Source organism: Micromesistius poutassou (assembly GCF_964030765.1).
Source record: "Micromesistius poutassou genome assembly, chromosome: 11".
NCBI lineage: Eukaryota > Metazoa > Chordata > Actinopteri > Gadiformes > Gadidae > Micromesistius > Micromesistius poutassou.
In genome coordinates this window covers 8,856,672-8,878,575 of record NC_140281.1, presented here as the reverse complement: position 1 = coordinate 8,878,575, position 21,904 = coordinate 8,856,672, and the positions used below count along the sequence as shown (strand labels likewise).

Sequence of the window (21,904 nt, the reverse complement as noted above, 5' to 3'; positions counted from 1 at the left end):
TCGCCTGCCCACTAGTTATTATCAATTACGGATGACAGCAGTTTAGCATTATTTGTGTGTGTAACTGACCTATATCTATAGCGGAATGGTCCATGTGACAATAAACGAATAAAATCTTTAGCCTAATCGATAATATGCCCACAGTAGCGTAAGCAACTGGCTTTATTGGGTATGTGGTGTTACTGGTCTTAAATGCAGTATGGGTGGGACACGGCGGCTACACTTAGGCCTAAATGAAATATACTTGCAATCCACATCGATTATCGTCCATTTGAGCATTCTCAACTCCCGGTCGAGGGCAGGCATCGCCTTGCTTTATTCTCTCTCTCTCTCTCTCTCTCTCTCTCTCTCTCTCTCTCTCTCTCTCTCTCTCTCTCTCTCTCTCTCTCTCTCTCTCTCTCTCTCTCTCTCTCTCTCTCTCTCTCTCTCTCTCTCTCTCTCTCTCTCTCTCTCTCTCTCTCTCTCTCTCACCACACATCAGCTGATGTTCCACGTGATTTTACTCTCGACTCCATTCATGCAAGATGGAGCTATCAGAGTCGGTACAGAAAGGACTGCAGTCTGCAGCAGACCCGTCTCTCTTTGACCTGAGGAGCTTCACGGTGCTGACAGACGTTGCCTTCCGCAGCCTGCTCTCCGTCCATGTGGACCCCGGGGTTCTAGGTACGGCGAGTCGGGCGTCTTTTGTCTGCGCTGCTTCTCACCGCTACTTCCGGTGTGTTTTTTCTGCTAGCCTGTTTTCTGCTACGTCGAACACTCAGAGCACAGATCGCTCAATGCTGCAGCAAGCGCCTACATTTAATAAGTCGCAAGAGACGACTTAACACCCGATCTCAAATCTGTGGTGACCGAATCCGTTTTCGTCTTGTGTTATTCGCGGTTCGAGAGAGAGAGGTTGTAGTATGGCTGTAATAAGGCTAGGCTAAGCTGCCGATAGCAACTCTGTCTGTCTGTCTGTCTGTCTATGCTACTGTGAAAGGAGCTCGTGATGCCCACCTCCTACAATGTCCACTTTTAGAAACATGTAGATGTGCAGACGTGCCACGATGTGTTCTGCAGCCTGTGCTTACGCGTTAAGATCCACAATGGACACACGCTGATATGCAAATGTCATAATTAGCATATGGGATAACGTGGTGGGTCCTAACCCTGCCCTGTGCGTGTCCTGATGGGAAAAAGGAAATCAATTCTTAACACATTGTCCCCCTATTCGATTGACATCCGTTGTATGTGGCGGACCAGACATGCCAGTAGCCTAACCTACAGTGACAACAAAACATACACATTCTGTTATCTTTATAATTGTTCCGTATGCTCAGATAGCCATTGAAATGGCGATTAGGCCTACTACTAATTCCATTTGTTTGTGCGAGTCCCAATAATTAATGGTAGCCTACATCAAATGTGTTGTAGCTTACATGTATTTGTTGGTCTACGTGCCGTGCGCATATGCGCGTCGCTGCGTGTTGGTCTGCGCAGAATCGGCGCAGTTTGTATCTGCCAGGTTTTAACGTGTTTTTTTCTGATTACAGCGGATCCTGGTCTGGAGAACATTGACCGGGTTCTTGTAAAACGGTGTCACGCCGCTGCGACCACTTGCATACTTGAAATGGTCAAACAAAACGCAGACAAATCAACAATAAGGTATTAGAAGAGTCAAGTTGTAGGCTATACTGTTTTACTCATTTTCTATTCTTCTTGTTCTATGTCAGAAAGTGTAGACATTATTGTATTTCAATAAGTTGCTTTAATAAAAATGTAGCTACGAATAGTTGTATATGAATGTTTAATCAAACAAGACGTGTCTAATCTAATAAAGGGATAAGAATGCTTTTCGTGAAGGGATCTGCTCTACATGAGTAGTGGGAATTGTGGAAATCAATTACAACAATCCTAATCAGACAAACCCGCAGGAGCTTGAAGATGCTTATTTGTTAATGATTGAGAGCATGGTGTGACCTATGCATGCACGTTTAATTGGCATACTTTTGCGCTTGGTAAACATATCTGCGGTTGGGGAAAGGGTATGGTATGATATAGGCCTACCATGTGTGTTAATGTGTTAAAGTATCATTGTTACTTCGTTCCATTCTTTTCGTTTATTTCCCCCGGAATGACAAATATTGTGTCAAACATTTGGATAATAATTGTGAATGCAACCGGTTTTACTGATCTGGTTGAAAGTTGCTTCTTCTGTGTTGATTGATTGATCTTTTTTTCATATAAAGTGTTTTATTTTTGTACAATGTGCTTTACTTATGTTATTACAGTTCATGCCTTGAAGATTTAACCTTTGACGCAGAGAGAATAAATATATTCTTAAAGTCGTACCAGGTCAGACCCTAATTATTTATTCATTCATACCTTACTCCTTTGTTACAAATGTCTGACACATATTTTGTTTTTGCAGAATAATAAAGAAGAACTGGAAGGTGTACTGACAAGGTAGGTTATTGGCCAATATATATATTTAAATATATGGACTATATTTTTATATATTAAAGACTATTACAGAAATGTCCAACTCCAACGGTTTCCTTCATAATTATATAATCTTGGTTTATATAACAATGTTTTATTTCTACGATTAGCCAACTCATGTTGGTTGTTATGTCACTAGAAAGTCGTTGCAATGGAAAAACGATCATGCTCGAGTTCATGCTAATTCATCTTTAAACTCGAGAACTATATATGGTCCTTATATCATATTATTAGACACAGTGTGGCTTAATTTTTTTCAAAAACACGGTTAATTTGGAGTAGCCTCGCTGATCAGTTCCATTTGTATTCGTGCACTTGACTGACCCATGCTCCGCTTAATATAGACTTGCGCGCGTAAAAGCCTTCATAAATGGCAACAAGTAGGCCTACAATGGTGTTCCTCTAGCGCTACTTTTTTTTTTTTCTTTTCTTTGAATGTAGACTATTCCATTTGAAATACTAAATGTCAAATAAAACAAAAATGCAATCGCTGGTTTAATGGTTGGTGGTCACTTTTAAATAGATTTCAATCTGAATGGATTATTCTCTCTTGCGTTACAGCATAGGGAGCCAACTGCCCCATATCAACGACGTGTCGTGGCGATTGCAGTACCACATGAAGGTGAGTTGAGTAGAGCAGTGATGTGTTATCTAGAAGGCAAGCTCTCCCCCCCCCCGCCCCCCCTCCCATATCTGAAGGTGTGTGTCCATTGCAGAACGGCCACGTCCATAAAGTGAACGAGCCATTCTACCTCCTTTCCTTGAACGTGGAGGTATGACTTACCCAGAGTTTTATTGCGAAAAGAAAGACCCATCATTTACTGGCTTAACGTTAACGTGTGTGTGTGTGTGTGTGTGTGTGTGTGTGTGTGTGTGTGTGTGTGTGTGTGTGTGTGTGTGTGTGTGTGTGTGTGTGTGTGTGTGTGTGTGACCTTTATTCAGAACGCTGGCCTCGAGGGACCTGCGAAGGATATTAACTTTAGCTGTACGGTAGAGCAGCTACAGGTGAGACTGGGGTCATGTTGTCTTATTTCGACATAATTAAGATCCCTTAATGACATGTGACCTGTTATAGCATGTTGTCTTTCCTCTGACTCTCCAATAAAGTTCGCACGCATTGGTCACTATATCGTTGTAGGCATATTGCTTCAACTTAAACACACACACACACACACACACACACACACACACACACACACACACACACACACCACGACCCATGAACAGTGTGACATGCAGAAATTGTAGATTCATCGCAATTCGGTTTACCAATGGAAATAAATAACAGGAGGCGTCGAGTGTAACATAAGCTCAACTCCAACATGTTGTTAATAGGCCTAGACGAACAACTTTGTGTGTGAAAACTGAATATTCAGTGGGACAATTTTTTTTTGTCCCACTATCAAAGTCTCTTATCAAAGTGTCTCTTATCTACATCTAAAATAGTCAAACATAGGCCTATTTAACCAAGTTATACCCGCGATAGAAAAATGGAAATCATTTAACTTTTAATGTATTCTCTGGTTGTCAGCGCGTTCGTCAAGATTATTTGTCGTGATACAGGCTCATTTATTCGGTACTTCGGTATTTATTTAGATATTTATTTATTTTGCGCATAAAATACGATGCCTTATCCTGGATTGGCTCAGACGTGATGCAGTATAGTGTGTCTTCTTATTCCCAGGATCTGGTGGGGAAAATGAAAGACGCAGCCAAGAGTTTGGAGAAGGCGACACAAATGTGAGGTGCCTACAGCACCTGGTGGGAGAGACCTTGCCTGAGCTGTGTTGTGTCTCATGAACACACTGAAGTGGAATGGTTTCAATCCTAGAGATGCTTGTACTATTATCATTCTGTATCCCTGCTTCACTGAAACCCAGCTGAATAATTATCATTCCAAGAGGTGATGTAAATAAAAAAAAAGTCTATCAGAGCACGCTGTCCTTTCATTTGTGTGAAACCATTATTGTTGTGTTTAAAAAAATAATGCGTAGGCCTGTACGCGGGCATGACCTTATCGTCCTCCACAAGTCACTGTGCACGAAAGCCTCACACGTTGCGCATAAACGAACTAGGCCTATATAATACCGGGACGGGGTGTATTTGGATCCCCTATGACACTCTAACTCGCATCAAAACGAGAACATCGGCTTTTGTGGCTCCACATCCAAGCGACCTGCACTCTTTTACAACATTTAAAATTATTAATTCATGTCGGTGAACTACGGGATGGTGAGTCGAATGGCCCAAAACAGAAGGAGGGCGCCCCATCGCGCCTAACCTCCAAGTCTGAACGGGTCGTCAGCTGCAGAACAGAGTCAAGAGCACGCAGCTTTTGCCGGTTTTTCCAAAAACACGAATACAGAAGCCACAGATTCGTGCAGTCTATACACACACACACACACACACACACACACACACACACACACACACACACACACACACACACACACACCAGAAATATTAACTACGGGTTTGCACTTTGTAAAATGTCTGATCGACGATCTGTGTGTGTGTATATATATATATATATATATATATATATATATATATATATATATATATATATATATATATGTGTGTGTGTGTGTGTGAGACGTATTTTATACCAAACCCAACGCCGTGCAGCAGAGGCCAGAATACACCGACAGTAATTTCCAGGCACCCTTAAGGAATGAGAGCACGTGACCACGGCGGGGCGGTCGGACTACAAGCCATTTTGGGGACGGTGTCAGTTTCCACAGAGCACACAGTGCTGCGTTTTCCACGGAGGGAGCAGAATTTGGAGGCAAAGTTCTCGCCCGACGGACCCGGGATTCCTCTTTAATGCGACGCCGGGAGCGTGACGTCTTCGGAACCCGTGCCTCTCGACACGCGTAAAACGCAGCGACGCGGAGCACAGCGAGAAAGTACGCGTCTGAAATGTGCGCTCTGCGCGATTGACAGCGTCTGCAGTCGGTTTCAAGATGGCGGCTCGGCTCCTATTCATTTTCTGCTGATCGCCTTCTAACTTTCATTGTCTATTTGGCTCCGATCTCACGGATTATCCCATCGAGCCACCGGGTACGTAATGTTCGATAGCGCGTCTCACCGACGGACCGAATGGTATGATGATGTTGTGGTACAGCGTGCGGTGTGTCGGAGGGTTTGTGTCGGAGCGATCCGGCAGTGGATGCGGGGTATCGACTGGCTGCTGGTTCCAGCGCTCCTCCGACGGTGCGCTTTGTGTCACCGTTCCAAGAAATGTTATTTTATTGCGCACGCGATCACGCTGTTTCATCCGCGATGATCACGTTACCACTGCGCCTTTTTACAGAGTGTGTTGTTGGGGTCAGTTTTGGACCAGTCTGTGTGGTACGGCGTTTGGATTTCTTTAAACCGGGCAATCTGCTGCGATCAAGACACGGACGGGTCTGTCTGAAGCACCGACCAACCCGACGAGTGGTGTTTTAATACTTTTATTGACACGTTGGCTTCTGATTTTATAGAATTTAGATCTGTAGAGTGTAGTGGAGGTGGTGGTGGGTTGCTTTTACGCATATTCCGTCGTGTCTCGTTTTTATTAACTTGTGTTCCCGTTTTGGTGGAAGCCTCAGACGTGACAAGTGTCCTCCATTTCAAATTTGATCTTCAATTATCTTTGACGCTTTTAGATTCCCGTGGTTCGAAATGGACATGTTGATTTATTCTTTCACCTTTCCCACACCTGGTGTATTGAAGCTTGGTTTGTTGGGTCGCATTTTTTACAAAATAAAAAATGTGCTTAGGTCTGTTGCTTGAGACAATGTGTCTCAAGCATCCAAGACCTCACTTATAATGCATTGGCTAAAAGCTGACTGATTGTGCACACTATTATTTGGAGTCATCGTAAAGGTTTTTTTACGTGTGCATTATTATTATTTTTTTTAAATTTTATTTGTTTAATGTATTTTTACAAAATAACCCAAGCTCCGCCAAGACAACCTTTCGTTCTTCAACATTTAAAAAATGTAGGCTATCACATTGTTGTGGAAAACGTCTAGCTCTGGAGACAAGTCAAATCCAACCGTCCACCATCGTGGCTGGTCATTAGTCAAATAAAAATATAAAAATAATGAAATCCATAAGCCATAGTCTAAATTGACTTCCGACGTCGAGGGAACGCGAAGGCAGGGGTGACACAGAGCAGTGACGGATCATCATAATATGGATCTTTAACAGCCTGCCTTTTTGGTAGGCGGAAGACAGTGAGTGCGGCTGTTTGCGGAACAGAGTAGCCTATAAATGATGGCATGGATATTTCCTACTGCGATTAAGCCATTTAAAAGAGCACCGGGATCATACACGGGCTGCCTCTGCCAATGTAGAGTACTTCGGTGGACATTGCACATAGACTACAGACTAGAGTCTATGCATTGAGCCCACTTTTTTGAAGCGGTATTTATTCTTCTGCCACCACCGTCACGTCTGCCAGTATTTCAACAAAAACCGACACGGCGAACCCACCACGACATGCATTTGATTTACAAACGGACCCCAGCTTATTGGCTCTGCGTTCCGTGGGCCTAACAGAGGTGACACCATGCTCAAATATTTTTTATTATACGCCCTCGTTAAACGGCCATGCCATGTAGGTTTCCACCATGAGTTTTCATTGAAAGCGTCCATTTAAAAACCTAAATTAAAAAAGTTGTATGGGGGACCTGTAGCACCGTGAGGACGTCCCCTACAGTGGGCCCCAGAGCGACAGCAGTTGTGTCAACAAATGCATCGATTAATGGCGTCACTGTTAGGGTGCATATATGCAATAGGCTTCCTTGGAAACGTGTTGATAAATCGTCCATCGAAATTGAACATTACCGAGGGGCGAGTTGATTGTTATATTATTGGTGGCCAGTGAGACAACCTCTCGTTGGGTTTGTGAAGCCTACCTCAGATATAGTTTTGTGATAAGTTTCCCCTTTTGAATCCACTGGACGATGGATGTTGTTGATGGGCATTGTGAGGACTGTTGGACTCCTGCCAAACAAAGCACACATCGGTCGACAGCTTGACTCAATGTAGGCTACCGTTACTTACCCCCTTCACAATGCAACTTCACTCCGACGGTCATTTGAGGGCAGTTGCATTGGCTCATTGTGCACGTGCAGAAATTTCGGGAGGGGATGGATGGATGAAACGAATGTTTCATAAAAGTTCTAAAGGTGTGTGTGTGTGTGTGTGTGTGTGTGTGTGTGTGTGTGTGTGTGTGTGTGTGTGTGTGTGTGTGTGTGTGTGTGTGTGTGTGTGTGTGTGTGTGTGTGTGTGTGTGTGTGTGATAAGTAATGCACACATGCTGGCGAAAACGTTCGAGATCCTCCGCGTGGTGAGGATGGCTTTGTTTCAGAACGCGTCCGTCATCAACGTTTCACCAAACGACGAGCACACATGCATGCATTTCAGCTCCCCGCTTTGAAAGAAGCCTATCGGTCTATTCGGAAGATACGTGCTTCCCCCCCCCCCCCCACAAAATGGCAGCCATGCTGGTAGCCCTGGCGGACTGCGCGCTGGTGGAGGGACGGCGGGGGGAAACATCCACTCCCACCGTGCTCGTGCTCGCCACCCCTCCGCTGGTTATGGTGCGATGGCTTTTCCGCGCGAGTCGAGTCGCGGTGCACACACAGCCTCTCCTGGCGACTGGCTCCACGCCAGACACCGTGCGCTTTTAAAGCGACGGAAGTTGCCATAGAAACGCAAAGACCCCCCCCCCCCCCCCCCCCTTATGTGTGTCACACACCTGACAGTGAACGAGCGTCTCCTCTCGCGTCCCCCGCTCCAGATGTATCGCGTCGTTACTTGTTTTAGGCTATATGACGCAGGCGGCGATATCAAACGAAATGAAACGATCGAAAATGTAGGGTTCTCTGACGTGAGGAAACCACGACATGATTTCCCCATGTCGGATCTCCGCTGCACGCAACGTGTTCGTTTGTGTTTTCATTTGCCACCTTGTGACCTCGGCGTCATCCAGTCGTGTTTTTTTTTATATAGTAGCCTACACACCTATGTTTATTTATCTATCCCCCCGTCTGTCACAGAGGTGATTCGTTTATGATTATTGGCCCCCAGGTCAGTCGGTAGCCCTTCATCAACCAGCGATTGTTGCCTTTCCGTATTGTAGCGTCAACAATGGTGTTGCTTTAGCGCAGTCAGACCAACAATTGAAGAGCCCAAATGGTTGTATTGGTTCTTTGCAAACCGAAAAAAAAGAGACCCAAGATGTCCCTCCCTGCGGTCGCTTTATTTATTTTTTGAGTGACAATATATTAAATCTTTCCCCCGTTTTGTGTCTTCTCCGCAGGTCTGTTTGGGTCTTTTGCCATGCATCGAACCACCAGAATAAAGATCACGGAGCTGAACCCTCACCTCATGTGCGTCCTGTGCGGGGGATATTTCATAGACGCGACCACCATCATCGAATGCCTGCATTCATGTGAGGGCAAATTCTTACAATTCTGTCATTTGCAAGCTAAATGTCATAATGTGTAAAAAGCAGAAGACAAGAAGTGCATGGTTGTAGTAAACATGATATTAATACTGTTTTAATGTAATACAACTGTGAGCTTCTTGCATGGGGAAACAATTACATGGACTAATTGGATGAGGATGTATCATTTACATCACGTTATTTATGCAGTGAGGGAAAATACATGTTCTCTAATTTAACTGTTTTCTTTCAGTCTGCAAGATGTGTATTGTGCGGTACCTGGAGACCAGCAAATATTGTCCAATCTGTGACGTGCAAGTGCACAAAACTAAGCCTCTTCTCAACATTAGGTGAGACCACAGCCATTTCTTTACCTTAAGCAGCACTAGCTGTTAGCAGGATGGATAATGTTATTGTACTCATCCCTTTTTATACACAATCCTGTTACACTCATCTGTTGAGGCTCCTTTTGTTATTTAGTTGTGTTGTTTGTATGCAAAATATATTGTATGGAAGTGCCTGCTTCTAAAGTTTTTTGCTGTCCGCTTTCTTGCTCTTAACCACATTCCACTTACTGGGATTAGTTTGATTAGTTCTAGTTGGTCTGGATCAGAATGGGTCAAAGAGACTCTGTTGTAAGGCGTGGCTGTGGCAAATCTGTTGGAATCTATGCTCGCCAAATGGGCTTGCACAGAAAGAGAAAATAAAAAGATGATGGCTCAAGTCTTTTGTAATGTACCACATATTTGCCACCAGCAGAGATAAAATGTACCTTCTATGTGATTACGAGGCAAATAGGGTCTATTCTTTCTGTCTTTTTCCTCCTATCTCTGCTACGAGGCCTCTGATATTTGTACATGCCCAATAGTGTGTGTGAATTCTCCTTCCTCCCAACCACATAACCTGGAATTAATGTCTCTCTCTCGTGCTCTCGCTCTCCTGGAGTTAATGTCGCTCTCTCGCTCTCCTGGAGTTAATGTCTCTCTCAAGCTCTCCTGGAGTTAATGTCGCTATCTCGCTCTCCTGGAGTTAATGTCTTTCTCTCTTGCGCTCTCACTCTCCTGGAGTTAATGTCTCTCTCTCTCGCTAGGTCTGACAAGACACTGCAGGACATTGTCTATAAGCTGGTTCCAGGCCTCTTCAAAAGTAAGCAGAACCAGGACACTGCAGAATAGGAGATCTGCCAACTTCACATAGACCTCAGACAAACTCTTATATGCTGTCCGCAGACAAAACAATTCAGCTCAAACGATGATGATGCTTTACTCAACGACTCAAAGCACCATTGCATGGGTTGTTTTGGTTCTAGTGGAAACCAAACCTAATGAACCTAACTGAACATGTTTAGAACAAACCAAATGTCTTATTGCCCAATAGGATTGGTGTGTCCACTGAATGTTAGTGTGTCTGTTTTAATGACTGTTCCTGTTTGTTTTCTCCTTTCTGTAGATGAGATGAAGAGGAGGAGAGATTTCTATGCAGCACACCCCTCTGTAGACGGTGAGTAATGGTCTGGTCTGTGTGCATGAGAAATGTTGTATTCAAAGCTGGTGTATGACATTGGCAAACTGGGTTGTAATATAATATAATTATCTCCATTTTGAATGTACACACAAGACTGTTGTTTTCGTGGTTGTTGTTTCATTGTGTGTATGTTTGTGTATTTAATAAAGCTACAAATGGATCGAATGAGGACCGTGGAGAGGTGGCCGATGAAGACAAGCGAATCATCACAGACGATGAGATCATCAGTCTCTCTATTGAGTTCTTTGACCAGAACAGGTAGGATCCTTTTATTACTTTAAAGCCTTCAGAAACATCCAATGGAAGTTGATTGTTTTAAGGACATTTTTGCTTTCTAATAAAAACCTAGCTACTTTAGAAACTCCTGGTGTGTCATTTTTTTTAGAGCAGAACAATGTATTGCAGGGATGTATTGTTGGAGCTTTTGTCTCACAGAGGATTACACTGCATTGAGAGTTTTGGACTGGAAATTACAGATACAGAACCACAAGAGTGAACCTAAAATATATTAATTTAGTTGTTTAATTGAAGTACTAAATTAAAGTACCCACCCCACAGAAACACTAAATGCTTTGCTGAGATTTAGGCAATTTAAATATTTAAGACTATTTGTACAGAAATAATGTATTACATTTAGGGGAAAGGTAATTAGTCATTTGTTTTAATCTAATCAAGTGTAATGAATAAGTTGGCTCACATCTTATTTTGTGAATTACCCTTTTCATTTATTTAGGGTTAAACTTGGTGTTGTACCAGATGACAAGCCGACTAAAGATCAGGTAAATATTTTGTGTAAATATTTTGTGTAGCCTATCTATATTTGTAATTTTATCTTCTTCAAAACATACTTGAATATTTAGATCATCCTCTCTGGTAAAGAAAAAGGTTACATTTGTGTGTTTGGTTGTAAGGTTGACAATTTGCTTGTCAATTTAATAGTATCTCAACAACTAATATTTTGGGTTTTAATTTAGAACAAATACAAAGACATATTTTGTAAACAAGTTGTAAAAACTGACCGCTGTAATCTACATGCATTCATTTTTATGTTCCCATAGTATTTTTGTTAAATAAAATAAAAAATGTAATATATATATATATGTATATGTGTGTGTGTGTGTTGAACTGCAGGTGGCCAACAAGAGGTACCTTCAGTGTCCAGCCGCCATGACAGTCATGCACTTAAGGAAGTTCCTGCGCAGTAAAATGGATATCCCCAACACCTACCAGGTAAAATATGAGTCCAATTCATCTGTGCAAACAGAACCTGATAATAAGTCATTCCTATCTCCTCTCTGAACATGTGAGTACAGCCTATTCATGGTTGCTTTCTAAGTAACAAGCAGAACATGTTTTACTCATAGACAGATGAATCCTAAGTCTGTATTTCTACATTTATATTTGTAGGTTGAAGTCATGTATGAAGATGAACCACTAAAAGATTACTACACACTAATGGATATAGCCTATATCTACACTTGGAGACGGGTAAGCATGTTTTTCTCCTTAACTACAACTTTGTGGATTTAGTTTAGTGGGAAAAAAATATTGTCTAACTGTATACAATACATGCAAAGTTCTTCCTCTAAAAACAATTGGGCTAAATCGTTTCTCATATATGTTGGTGTCGGTAAAACTATGGGCTACTAAGCATTATTATGTAATTGAATAGTCTACATGTGGTGGACATTCATAAAAGATGAACTAAACTTATTTGAAAATAGCTTGTTTTAGCATATTGGTGGTAGGATTTTAGGTAGGCCTATATGACCTAAACGTTGGTGACAACGAATCAAATCCAGGTCCCTGTGAATTGACGAATATAATATATGGTATGCCCCTCATTGATTTTAAACCACGTCTAAAAACCGTGAAAGTAAATATTATTACACTTTTTAAAATGATCCTTTTTATCCGTGTATTTATTTCCCCTATGTTGAATGTTTTAACCCTCACCCTTTTTTTCTTTTAAAGAATGGCCCGTTACCTTTGAAATATCGAGTCAGACCCAACTGCAAGAAGATGAAGCTGAGTCCCACACAACCAGAGGCCCCGAACAGCACCGGCCGATCCGGCCCGGAAAGCGACTTTGCGAGCGACAAAGCCAGCAGTCCCGCCGGCGTCCCCTCCACGTCCTCGTCGTTACCGAGCCCGAGTACGCCTGCGCAGTCGCCGCACCCACAGTTCACCCCCAACGCTCCCAACAACCAGAACGGCGCTCCCAGTTTAACCCCCCTCTCCCAGAGTCGGCCGTACCCATTCGGCATCAAATCACGGAAGATGTCTGTCAACGGATCGTCCGCGTCCTCCGGATGACCGCGCGTAATGACGCAGGCTTTTCGCAGTCCGCGAAAGACGGGCTCCTCTGATGTTTTCACGCCAACGTAGTTCCATCGTGTAGTCTCTCTCTTACGTCACTCTCGCCGTCTCAAACGGCCGTTGTTGTTCGACATATTCTAATGAGGAGTAGGCCTAGTAGAAAATTAAACATTTGGCCTGTTCCTTTTTTTTAATGGAGATTATCCATGGGAAATGTTTTGTGTCAAAGTGTAGACAGGAAAACTGCATTTAACCTGTAGGCCTATTCCCCATAAGCTATGTTTTATTTTACGGATGTGACTGATGGTTGTCTTTTGTCTTTTTTTTTATTTGACGTTTGATTTCCTTTTAACTTTTTTGTTGTCGAGTCAAACATATTGATATGACTATTTTAGGTGTGCCGGGTTAACCTATTTGAAAATGTCAGTTAAGCATGCCTATTATAGCCTAACACTTATTTTCTTCTCAGAAAAATCTATATAGCCTATATCAGAAGGGTTAGTCTATATGCTCGTCCCGCCCCCCCCGTCCCCCCCTCTAAAATTGTCATTTTTTTTATAATCTATATATTTTTTAGAAGAGTTTCAACGTTCAAGTTTAGCCTCTTTGGGAGAACTATAGGCTGACTTTGGTTAATGTAGGCTGGTGGTTTACTGCTCTGTGCAGAAGAAAAACTTCAAGAGAGTTCTCTTCATTTGCCTTTTTACTGGAAACGGACACGTTAAGCCTCCTTGTAGCTGCAGTTGAATCCAAACGCTTTCATCCGCAACTTTTAAAACGTACGCGGTTTTTAGAAAAATCTGTAAATAGAAAAATGCATATTTAATCATCGACGATTTTGTTTTTTCTGTTCCTTTTATTCCTTGGGAATGACAGGTTCTTACACGAATAAGCACCTCACCTGCATTTCATGCTCAACGACTGATGTTCTGTTGTCTCCTGTGTTTTCTCCGTATTTGTATCGCTTGATTGTATGGACAACTATTGTATTGTTACTGTTGCACAGTATAAAAACATCTAAATAAAACATTTTACACTTGTAGCAGATTTTGCAAACTTTTGTTTAAGCCTTGAACATACTGAAGAGGCTCTGCTCACACAAACCTACAATCTGCGCAGGACAAGTTCGCCAAAACTGATGACATTGCATTTATTTCATTCCATTGACGTTTGGAATAGGCCTACTACATTTTTCTTTAGAAAACTATCGGGCGTGATTGTTTGATTATTTAAATATCTGAAACGCATATAATTCTGTGCCGAAGCGATTAAAAATATAGCTGCATTATGTTGCCCAAAGATAATAACAGGATTCTAAAAAATAAATATTTTAGCCTTAACATCCACATCTTGGATTCATTAACGAGTGGGCATATCTAATATAACCCTATACTACGAATTTTGCCTATATCACGTGGATCTTTTTCGGCTTGTATCAAATAGGCCTAGCCTGTGCCTCAAATCCTATTTGACTGTTACCGTTTTTAATAAGTAATTAGGAAAGGGACATAGGCCTACATCAAATTAAACCAACAAATATCTTTCAGTTCTGTTGCATAATTTTCAATTAATTGGACCTTTCCGCTCAATAAAATAGGGCTACAATTGTTGATGTTATTTTGTATCTGCATATGAATAAATAGCCTTACAAAAATAATTAATAGTAGGCCTAATATAATCGAACAGGCTGCATATGATCCATTTATACTCGTTAAGGAAAACACAATATAATATTATTATATTCGTTATATTTATTAGGTTCTTATGCAACTATTATAAAAGTCCTATTATAGTATCATTGTTTTGTTTGTTATTATAATTATATAATTTATTCTTGTATTGTTTATGAAGCCTCTTTGCTGTTCTTACGTGTAAAACACACTCTCTCTCTCTCGCTCTCTCTCTCTCTCACACACACACACACACACACACACACACACACACACACACACACACACACACACACAGACAAAAAACAAACAAACAAACAAACAAATAAACACACACACACACACACACAAAAAAAAAAAGGATGGAAAAAAAGGGTGGAAAAAACGCATAACATAACTGAGATATGCCAATCCTTAGCAATGTCATAATTTCCCTGAATTCAGTATTTGTTCTGAACTTTTGTTCAAGTAGGTCAACAGTTGATTCCAGTGTCGCGAGAAGGGCGATTTTTTGTATTGTTTCTCTACAGCTTGGCCAAAGATAAAATGTAGGCTACAACCTGCCCCGCAATCCAGCATTAAGGAGGTGAAGCCACGGAGACGCTTGACATAATGAGATCGTGCGCCTAGTGGTGTTATGAAATGGGTTATACTTAATTCAATGAAATCCTGCAAAGGTTGAAACATTTATAGAGCCTTTAACTCATTAACTTACATGTTGATGCCTTATCTAGAGGAGCTACTATACCTGTTCCTAATCCTGTGAGTCCTATACTATATTCTTTCAGTGCGCGTGTGTCTGAGGCTGGTAGCGACATGCTACTCAAATGAGAGAATGAGAAGAATGAGAGTTTAACGCAGAGAGCATGCATTGCACCTCATTGAAGGCTATTATTCGGGAGTATAAAATAATATATGGGGTTTACACTGCATTATCTATTATCTGTGATTAAATTTCACCATCTGAAATTCAATGCAAGATTTAATCCAAACTAACTAGACTTATATAAACCAATGAAATTAATAAAAACAACATCGATACATGTCATGGCCTTTGTAAGTGAATTATTCGCATGGCTGTCAGTGACATTTTTCTCAACGCTGTCAATATAGTTTATAAAATAACGTATTCCATTGCTTATGGGTTTGTGTGTTGTTTGCTTAAGGCAGAATGATCCAATAATACTCAAATGTTAAGTATACTCAGAATCCTTTAATTGCAGATCCACTTGAATACCTGGACATCAACCCCTTATTATCACCTTACTTTGGTAGTTTCATTCCTTTTTCCGTGTAAATGCAATGGTTAGGCTATTCATAACGTTCATATTTCTACATTTTCTAACTTCGAAAAACGGCTTTACGTATAGCCCAAACGTTTTAACCCATGCTTGTTAAGTAGGCCAGGCTTTATGAATGCTTAATTGTACATTAAGACATATTATTTAGGTGGCAAGACAAAAGTTGATCGATTGCATTTATTGGGGCAAAGGCAATTTATTGTAATTATGACTTATTTATTTTTGCTAGATAATTAGACAGGCTATAGTTTTATTGGCATATACTGTACTATTTTATTTTCACACAAACAAGGTCGTGCTAAATCACTAAATATAAATATTTGGTTTTGTCATCCAAATAGGTACATTTCTACTTCTACAAATAATTAATGAATATGCCATATTTACAAGTGTACATTTAGTCCACTAAAACGAATCCTCCTTTCTTTCGAGATTCCACAGGGAAATGTAAGCCTAATGGTTTTAATAAGATGGTATAAAGTATGTCGCTTAATCAATTAATGCCTTAACAATTTTACATTTTTACTGAATCGTCGAAACTGCTACACCTGGTGGCGTATTGTGGTAATGCCCCTTTCAGCACACTGGGAATAGATTGCCTTTGTGTGTACATTTCGTTTTAAAAAATGAGACATTAAATTATGTCTAAAAATATATATATAATATAATAAATAAATGGTCTTACTCAGACTGTAAAAAATGGATAATACCTTCTTTTGCTCTATAAACAGACACTGTCTGTGCGGTCCGTTTAATTGAAGAACTGACGGAGATTCAAAGCAAGATAGTCTATGCGAACGGTTAGACAAAGGAACAAGCGGATAAGCGAGCAGTATGGAAGATGAGGTAAGGCCTTACCTTTGATCCTCTCTGGCACCGCCGTCTACCGTCTTCACGGAGGCGGAAGACGCACGGCCATGCGTTTCCAATGCGGTGTTTTGGCTGCAAACGTCGCTTTGCGTAGCCCTTGCGTACATGAAAAAAGAGCACCAAAATTCATGCGTAAACTAAATCGATGTCTTTAAGTTAAATACAAAGCTTTGTTCATTTTCTTCATTAATTTATAAATATATAAGGCCTACTGAACAATAGGTTCCTATAATAGAATATAATAAAACCGAATGAAACAAAATGTTTCTTACAGATGCTGTATGTCAGATTTAAGAGATCACTTTGTAAGATAAGCCATGAACAAGGGTGAGTGAGTGAATGACTCTGTGAGAATATCTGTGCCAATTTAATAAACCCTGCCTCTGCTTGAGAAAGCTTCGATTTTTGACCGCTCCCTGATAATTTCTGACCAATCAGGGCCTCTCTTCATTGGTTTGGGGATTTCATATAGTCTGTCAATTACAGTCAATGCAACACTTCCCAGGTAACGTGGGACATTTTATTTATCTTACTCTACTCTTCTTGTTTCTGCTCTCTCTATTTGCTATACGATAAATATAAAATCTTACCTACAACGCATGTATTGTATGTATTTATAGATTGCTGTGTGTCAGTATATATTTATTTTTTAAATTGTATTTCTGTTTTGCAAATACTAATACAAATGTATTATTTTTACACAATCCAACCTGTGACCCTCACATTCCTGAAGGATTTCCCCGACAGTAAGTTATTGTTAGTGAAATGTATCTTGTCATGATGAATACAAATTTCATTTTTGTGACTTTTGTCACAAAAATGTGACATTTTGTTACATTTTTGTGACTTTGGTTGAATTTCTAAACATTATTTGTATTTGTATGGGACAAGAAACATTGAAATTTGCTTCGGCTACAGACATTGTGTAAAATACAATGGACACTGCTTCTGCAACTGTTAAACAATCATTACACTTACACGTTACAGTTTAAAATCTGAAAACAAGACAGAACAGCATTCATCCATGACAGCATACAAAAATTACAAAGCAGATCGCAAGACATTTATAGCATCAACTCATGTAGCCTACACAAATTATGTCTAGTTGATGATTACTAAGTTTAAGCAGGACTTGGCTGTTGTAGAAAACATTGTACAATCCTGATTCAGCTTTAGGCAGGTAGGGCAGGTAGGTCTTACAGTGTCTAATTCTATAGTTTCCCTCTGAGCTGATTTGGCTGTCTGTCAAATCTGTCAAAAATATAGCCAAAGTGCATTTAAGGAAAGCTTTGCAGTCAGAACTTCTGGTCAGTGAGCTCCTAAACAGATAAAGTGCCTACTGGGTTACCTTCTTTGGCCACTTGGCAAGAAAAGCAGAAATCTGTGTGAAATCCAAATTAACCTTCTCTCTTCTTCTTTCATTTGGTTATGTTGGCTTTTTAAAGACAATGAAAACAATTGAAACATAGAAATTCACTCAACTAAACTTGGTTTAAAGCCTGATAGGCCTTTCGACCTAAGACCCCTTCTATCTTTGTCCTGTAATAATATCTGCTGTTACTTGTAAAGCAGGAAATTATGGAAAGCAAAATATGCTTTGAATTGTACATTAACTTCAAACTTCTTTTGAAAAGTTTCTGTGGAGGTTTATTAAAAAATGTTAAATACACTGTTGCTATTTCTTCATTAAAAGATCAGATGATAAGGCAAAGAATCTTGTTATAAATCAGCCATGCATTTAAATGATTGAACATTAAAATAATAGTACTCATTTACAGTAGTTACTCATTATAGTAGTCATTTACACATAAAGATAGGTAAACATGGCACAGCATGAGTCAGAACAGATTTTCAAGTTAATTATTGACCAAATAATGCTTAACACCAAGTTCTTAATACCAAAAGATGAGAAAGAAAATGGCCTTTCTTTCTCATCTTTCTGTTTTAATCAGCTAGTGGTGCTCACTAAACCTGAGTGTTAGATCCATAATGACAGAAAATGACTGCTTCGTATGTCTGCAGTCATCTACGACAGCTATCAATAATATTTTTTATTTTTTTATTTTATGGAAGTTGAGAAAACATGAATTACATTCTTCTGATTAAGACCCCTTTTTCAACAGTTGTAACCTCTTGGCTAAACAACCTTATATTGAATACTTGTTAAATTTGTTGATATCATCCCAACTTGCTTGTACATAGTATTTCTATAGTAAACATATGATCTGTCATTTAGCTAGATTTCTAGATGCATAGTTCATATATAGTGGAAGTGTAGCCTTGCTCAGCCTAAATCTGTAAGGGAAACATCACCTGCTACGGCCCACAGTCAATCGCAATCAATGGATCTCTTACGTATAACAGGTAGATGAAGACGATGGCATTACAACTCTGGGACGGACAAGCTGCCCTTCTCTGTCCATCTTGAGCATTAGAGGAGGACAGAAGGATTAAAAGGGAGGCATTTGTTTGATTATACTATCTGTGATAAGGTGTAAATGTTGAACCTGGTATTTCATTTTCGAAAATGAATAAAAATAAGTAATAAAATAACATTGCAAGTTAACTATATTGTATCTAAATTAAATGATGTCAATGGAAGGATAATAACAATGCAAAAAAATATTTTTAATAATATAAAGATTTTTTTCTTTAAATCAAATATTCTTCATTTCAAAAAAACTGATACAGGTATTAATAGTTGGGGATGGGAGAAAATCGCTCAAAGGGTGGAAGGGGGAATAATGGGAAGGAAATAGTCACCATCGTTACAAAAAAAAAGTTATTCTTCAAATTGAAGATTGTACGGTTTCCTTATCTCCACAAGTAAACCATTAAAGACCTTTTTGAAAAAGTAGGTAGATGTCACATGGGGTCAGGGAGGTCAAAATGGGGCGGGGTCGTCTTTTGACAGACGTGCAAATAGGGCGTGAGCATACTGCTCAGTGTGTCCGAACACCACCTGCCGACGTGTTCTTGTCAATATCATTTAGGAGATTGCCTAAGTGAAACATAAATTGTAGGCCTACTGGTGGTTATTTAACTGTCTTATCTCGACATGTTTAAACTCTGAAAAGCCAAATAATCTCAAAATCTAATCGTATGATAAAAATAAAGAAATAATTTGTGTGTGGCTGAGGGAGAGGTGGACATACGTTTAGAATTTTCTTTCTACAAACTGGGTTTTATAGCTAACTTCAAACTAAAAACAAAAAAGAACAAAGGACACGAAGGGGTATAATTCAACTGAAAACAGGTGAAGGGGATTACTGGGGGCGAGAGTAATTAGTGGTGCGTTAGCCAAGGGCGACATCTAGTGGCGCGACAATCTTTTTTGTAAAAGCTTGCACTTTATTATTCATTTATTAAGTGTTTTTTTTATATAAACACGTGATATTGATATTGTGTTTGTGTGTTCTTTCAGAATATGTGTGTGTGTGTGTGTGTGTGTGTGTGTGTGTGTGTGTGTGTGTGTGTGTGTGTGTGTGTGTGTGTGTGTGTGTGTGTGTGTGTTCATCCACCTGAAATATGATAAATAAATGCAGAGGAATTATAAGAGGCAATCCCCAGTAAGGGATAGAGGTCGTTTTTAGCTGTTTTTACTGTGGTTGTGGCTATGATTTATCAACATTGTCGCTGTCAATAAGTGGCAAGTCCTTTGTTTTACTGATTGTAAAGACAAGCAGCCTTCGTCAAAGAAATTCATTTGTAAAGTCGTAAGACTTCATAGATGAGGTATTAATCATCAAAGCATATTTACTAGTCAATGTTTTATTGGTTTATTTTACATTATCAATACCAAAAAAGGAAAAGTGATGAAATCCTTTGCAGCTTGTGGAGGAAAAACATTGAACGTCAGAATGTTGTACAGAATACCTCCCAGCAAAGCCTGGTGACCCATGTGGTTGCCCATGGCAACAGCCAACAGGTGATTAGGGCCAAGGGCCAATGCTGGTCCTTTTAAAAAAAATAAAGAATAATGAATGACACAATGCATGATTCCTTCAATTGGAAAACGCTTCTGTTAGTAATTTGTTCTGCATCTTCCCTGCTCATGCTGCAAGCCAATTACATTGGAAAGTTAGCTGTTATATTTCAAGTGAGAACATACACAGGTGCAAAATTTTGATTTTGTGTGAGTCTGTGTGTGTGTGTGTGTGTGTGTGTGTGTGTGAGAGAGAGAGAGGTATTTGCATGTGTGTGTGTGTGTGTGTGTGTGTGTGTGTGTGTGCTCTTGTGCGTTAGAGAGTGAGGGAGAGAGAGAAAGAGAGCTTGCCAAATACACTTAAAACAATCCCAGAGACCACACTGCAAGGGCAAGCTCACCTTTCTGTGTCAAGCAAACACAACGCAGCAACATGAAGTCCATACAGCACTCAATTTCTCTGGTTCAGTCAATTTAGCAGGTTAACCACCTAGGTGCCACACGCCACCAAGGGGGCTGTGTGTATGTGTGTGTGTCAAGACGTAGAGTGTATAAAACCACACATATTTGCACTTCAGAAACAGATCTAGTGCATATCCTGTTCCGTGTGTATTTAAAAGAACCAACACCCACCTTCTTCACGCCAGTCACACTCTCTCTCTCTCTCTCACACTCACACACACACACACACACACACACACACACACACACACACACACACACACACACACACACACACACACACACACACACACACACACACACACACACACACACACACACACACACACACACACACACACTGAGAAAACACATACAAATGAAATGCACATGCAAATATATGGGTAACCATCCATCCATATCCTTTGAGTGCTGTTCATGGCCAACATCCACAATTTATCACAAGGATGCATTCTACCCTTTCTACTAGTGAAGTAGTAAAATCAGTGAAGAGGATGACGTGAATGCACTAATCCACGGGACGTTATCGTGAATCTAAAATGACGCACGATTGACATTTTGAGGTCAAAAACCTCATTGCATTGAAATAAACCACAAGAACATAATTTTTTCAGAGAACAACCCAGCAAGCTTCTTTGTACATGTGCTTTCACACTTTAAATTAGCACAAATCCGAGTTTCACCAAAGTGGAAAACCTAAAAACCTCAAACTGAGATATATGGAAAATTCCCCCATGCAGCAGGAAACAATAAGTGGTGGATCATCCAATCACATCCTCAAACGTACAGGACCCTGGACTTGAGTGGCGAAATCCGATTGGACGACAGTCGACGACGAGGACCAATCAGAACGTGGCAAGTCAGAGAAGTTCAGGAGGCGGTGTCTAGCGTGCGAGTTTGTATGAAT

At 40.3% G+C, this 21,904-nt stretch overlaps 2 protein-coding genes across 2 annotated transcripts; both read left to right on the top strand.

Annotated features, from left to right (window-relative positions):
- The first annotated feature begins 503 nt into the window (after nt 1-503).
- On the top strand, nt 504-4,414 carry commd3 (COMM domain containing 3). Its single transcript, XM_084475173.1, has 8 exons — nt 504-663; nt 1,533-1,644; nt 2,271-2,334; nt 2,411-2,445; nt 3,043-3,103; nt 3,198-3,254; nt 3,424-3,486; nt 4,166-4,414. The coding sequence occupies exons 1-8, from the start codon at nt 525-527 to the stop codon at nt 4,223-4,225; spliced, it is 591 nt and encodes a 196-aa protein (XP_084331299.1). The 5' UTR covers nt 504-524; the 3' UTR covers nt 4,226-4,414.
- Nucleotides 4,415-5,232: 818 nt separating this feature from the next.
- Nucleotides 5,233-13,803, top strand: bmi1a (bmi1 polycomb ring finger oncogene 1a). Its single transcript, XM_084474996.1, has 10 exons — nt 5,233-5,544; nt 8,801-8,932; nt 9,180-9,276; nt 10,017-10,072; nt 10,376-10,426; nt 10,600-10,708; nt 11,184-11,229; nt 11,582-11,680; nt 11,858-11,938; nt 12,425-13,803. Exons 2-10 carry the CDS (start codon nt 8,821-8,823, stop codon nt 12,764-12,766), a joined length of 993 nt encoding a protein of 330 aa, XP_084331122.1. The 5' UTR covers nt 5,233-5,544; nt 8,801-8,820; the 3' UTR covers nt 12,767-13,803.
- Nucleotides 13,804-21,904: the final 8,101 nt, after the last annotated feature.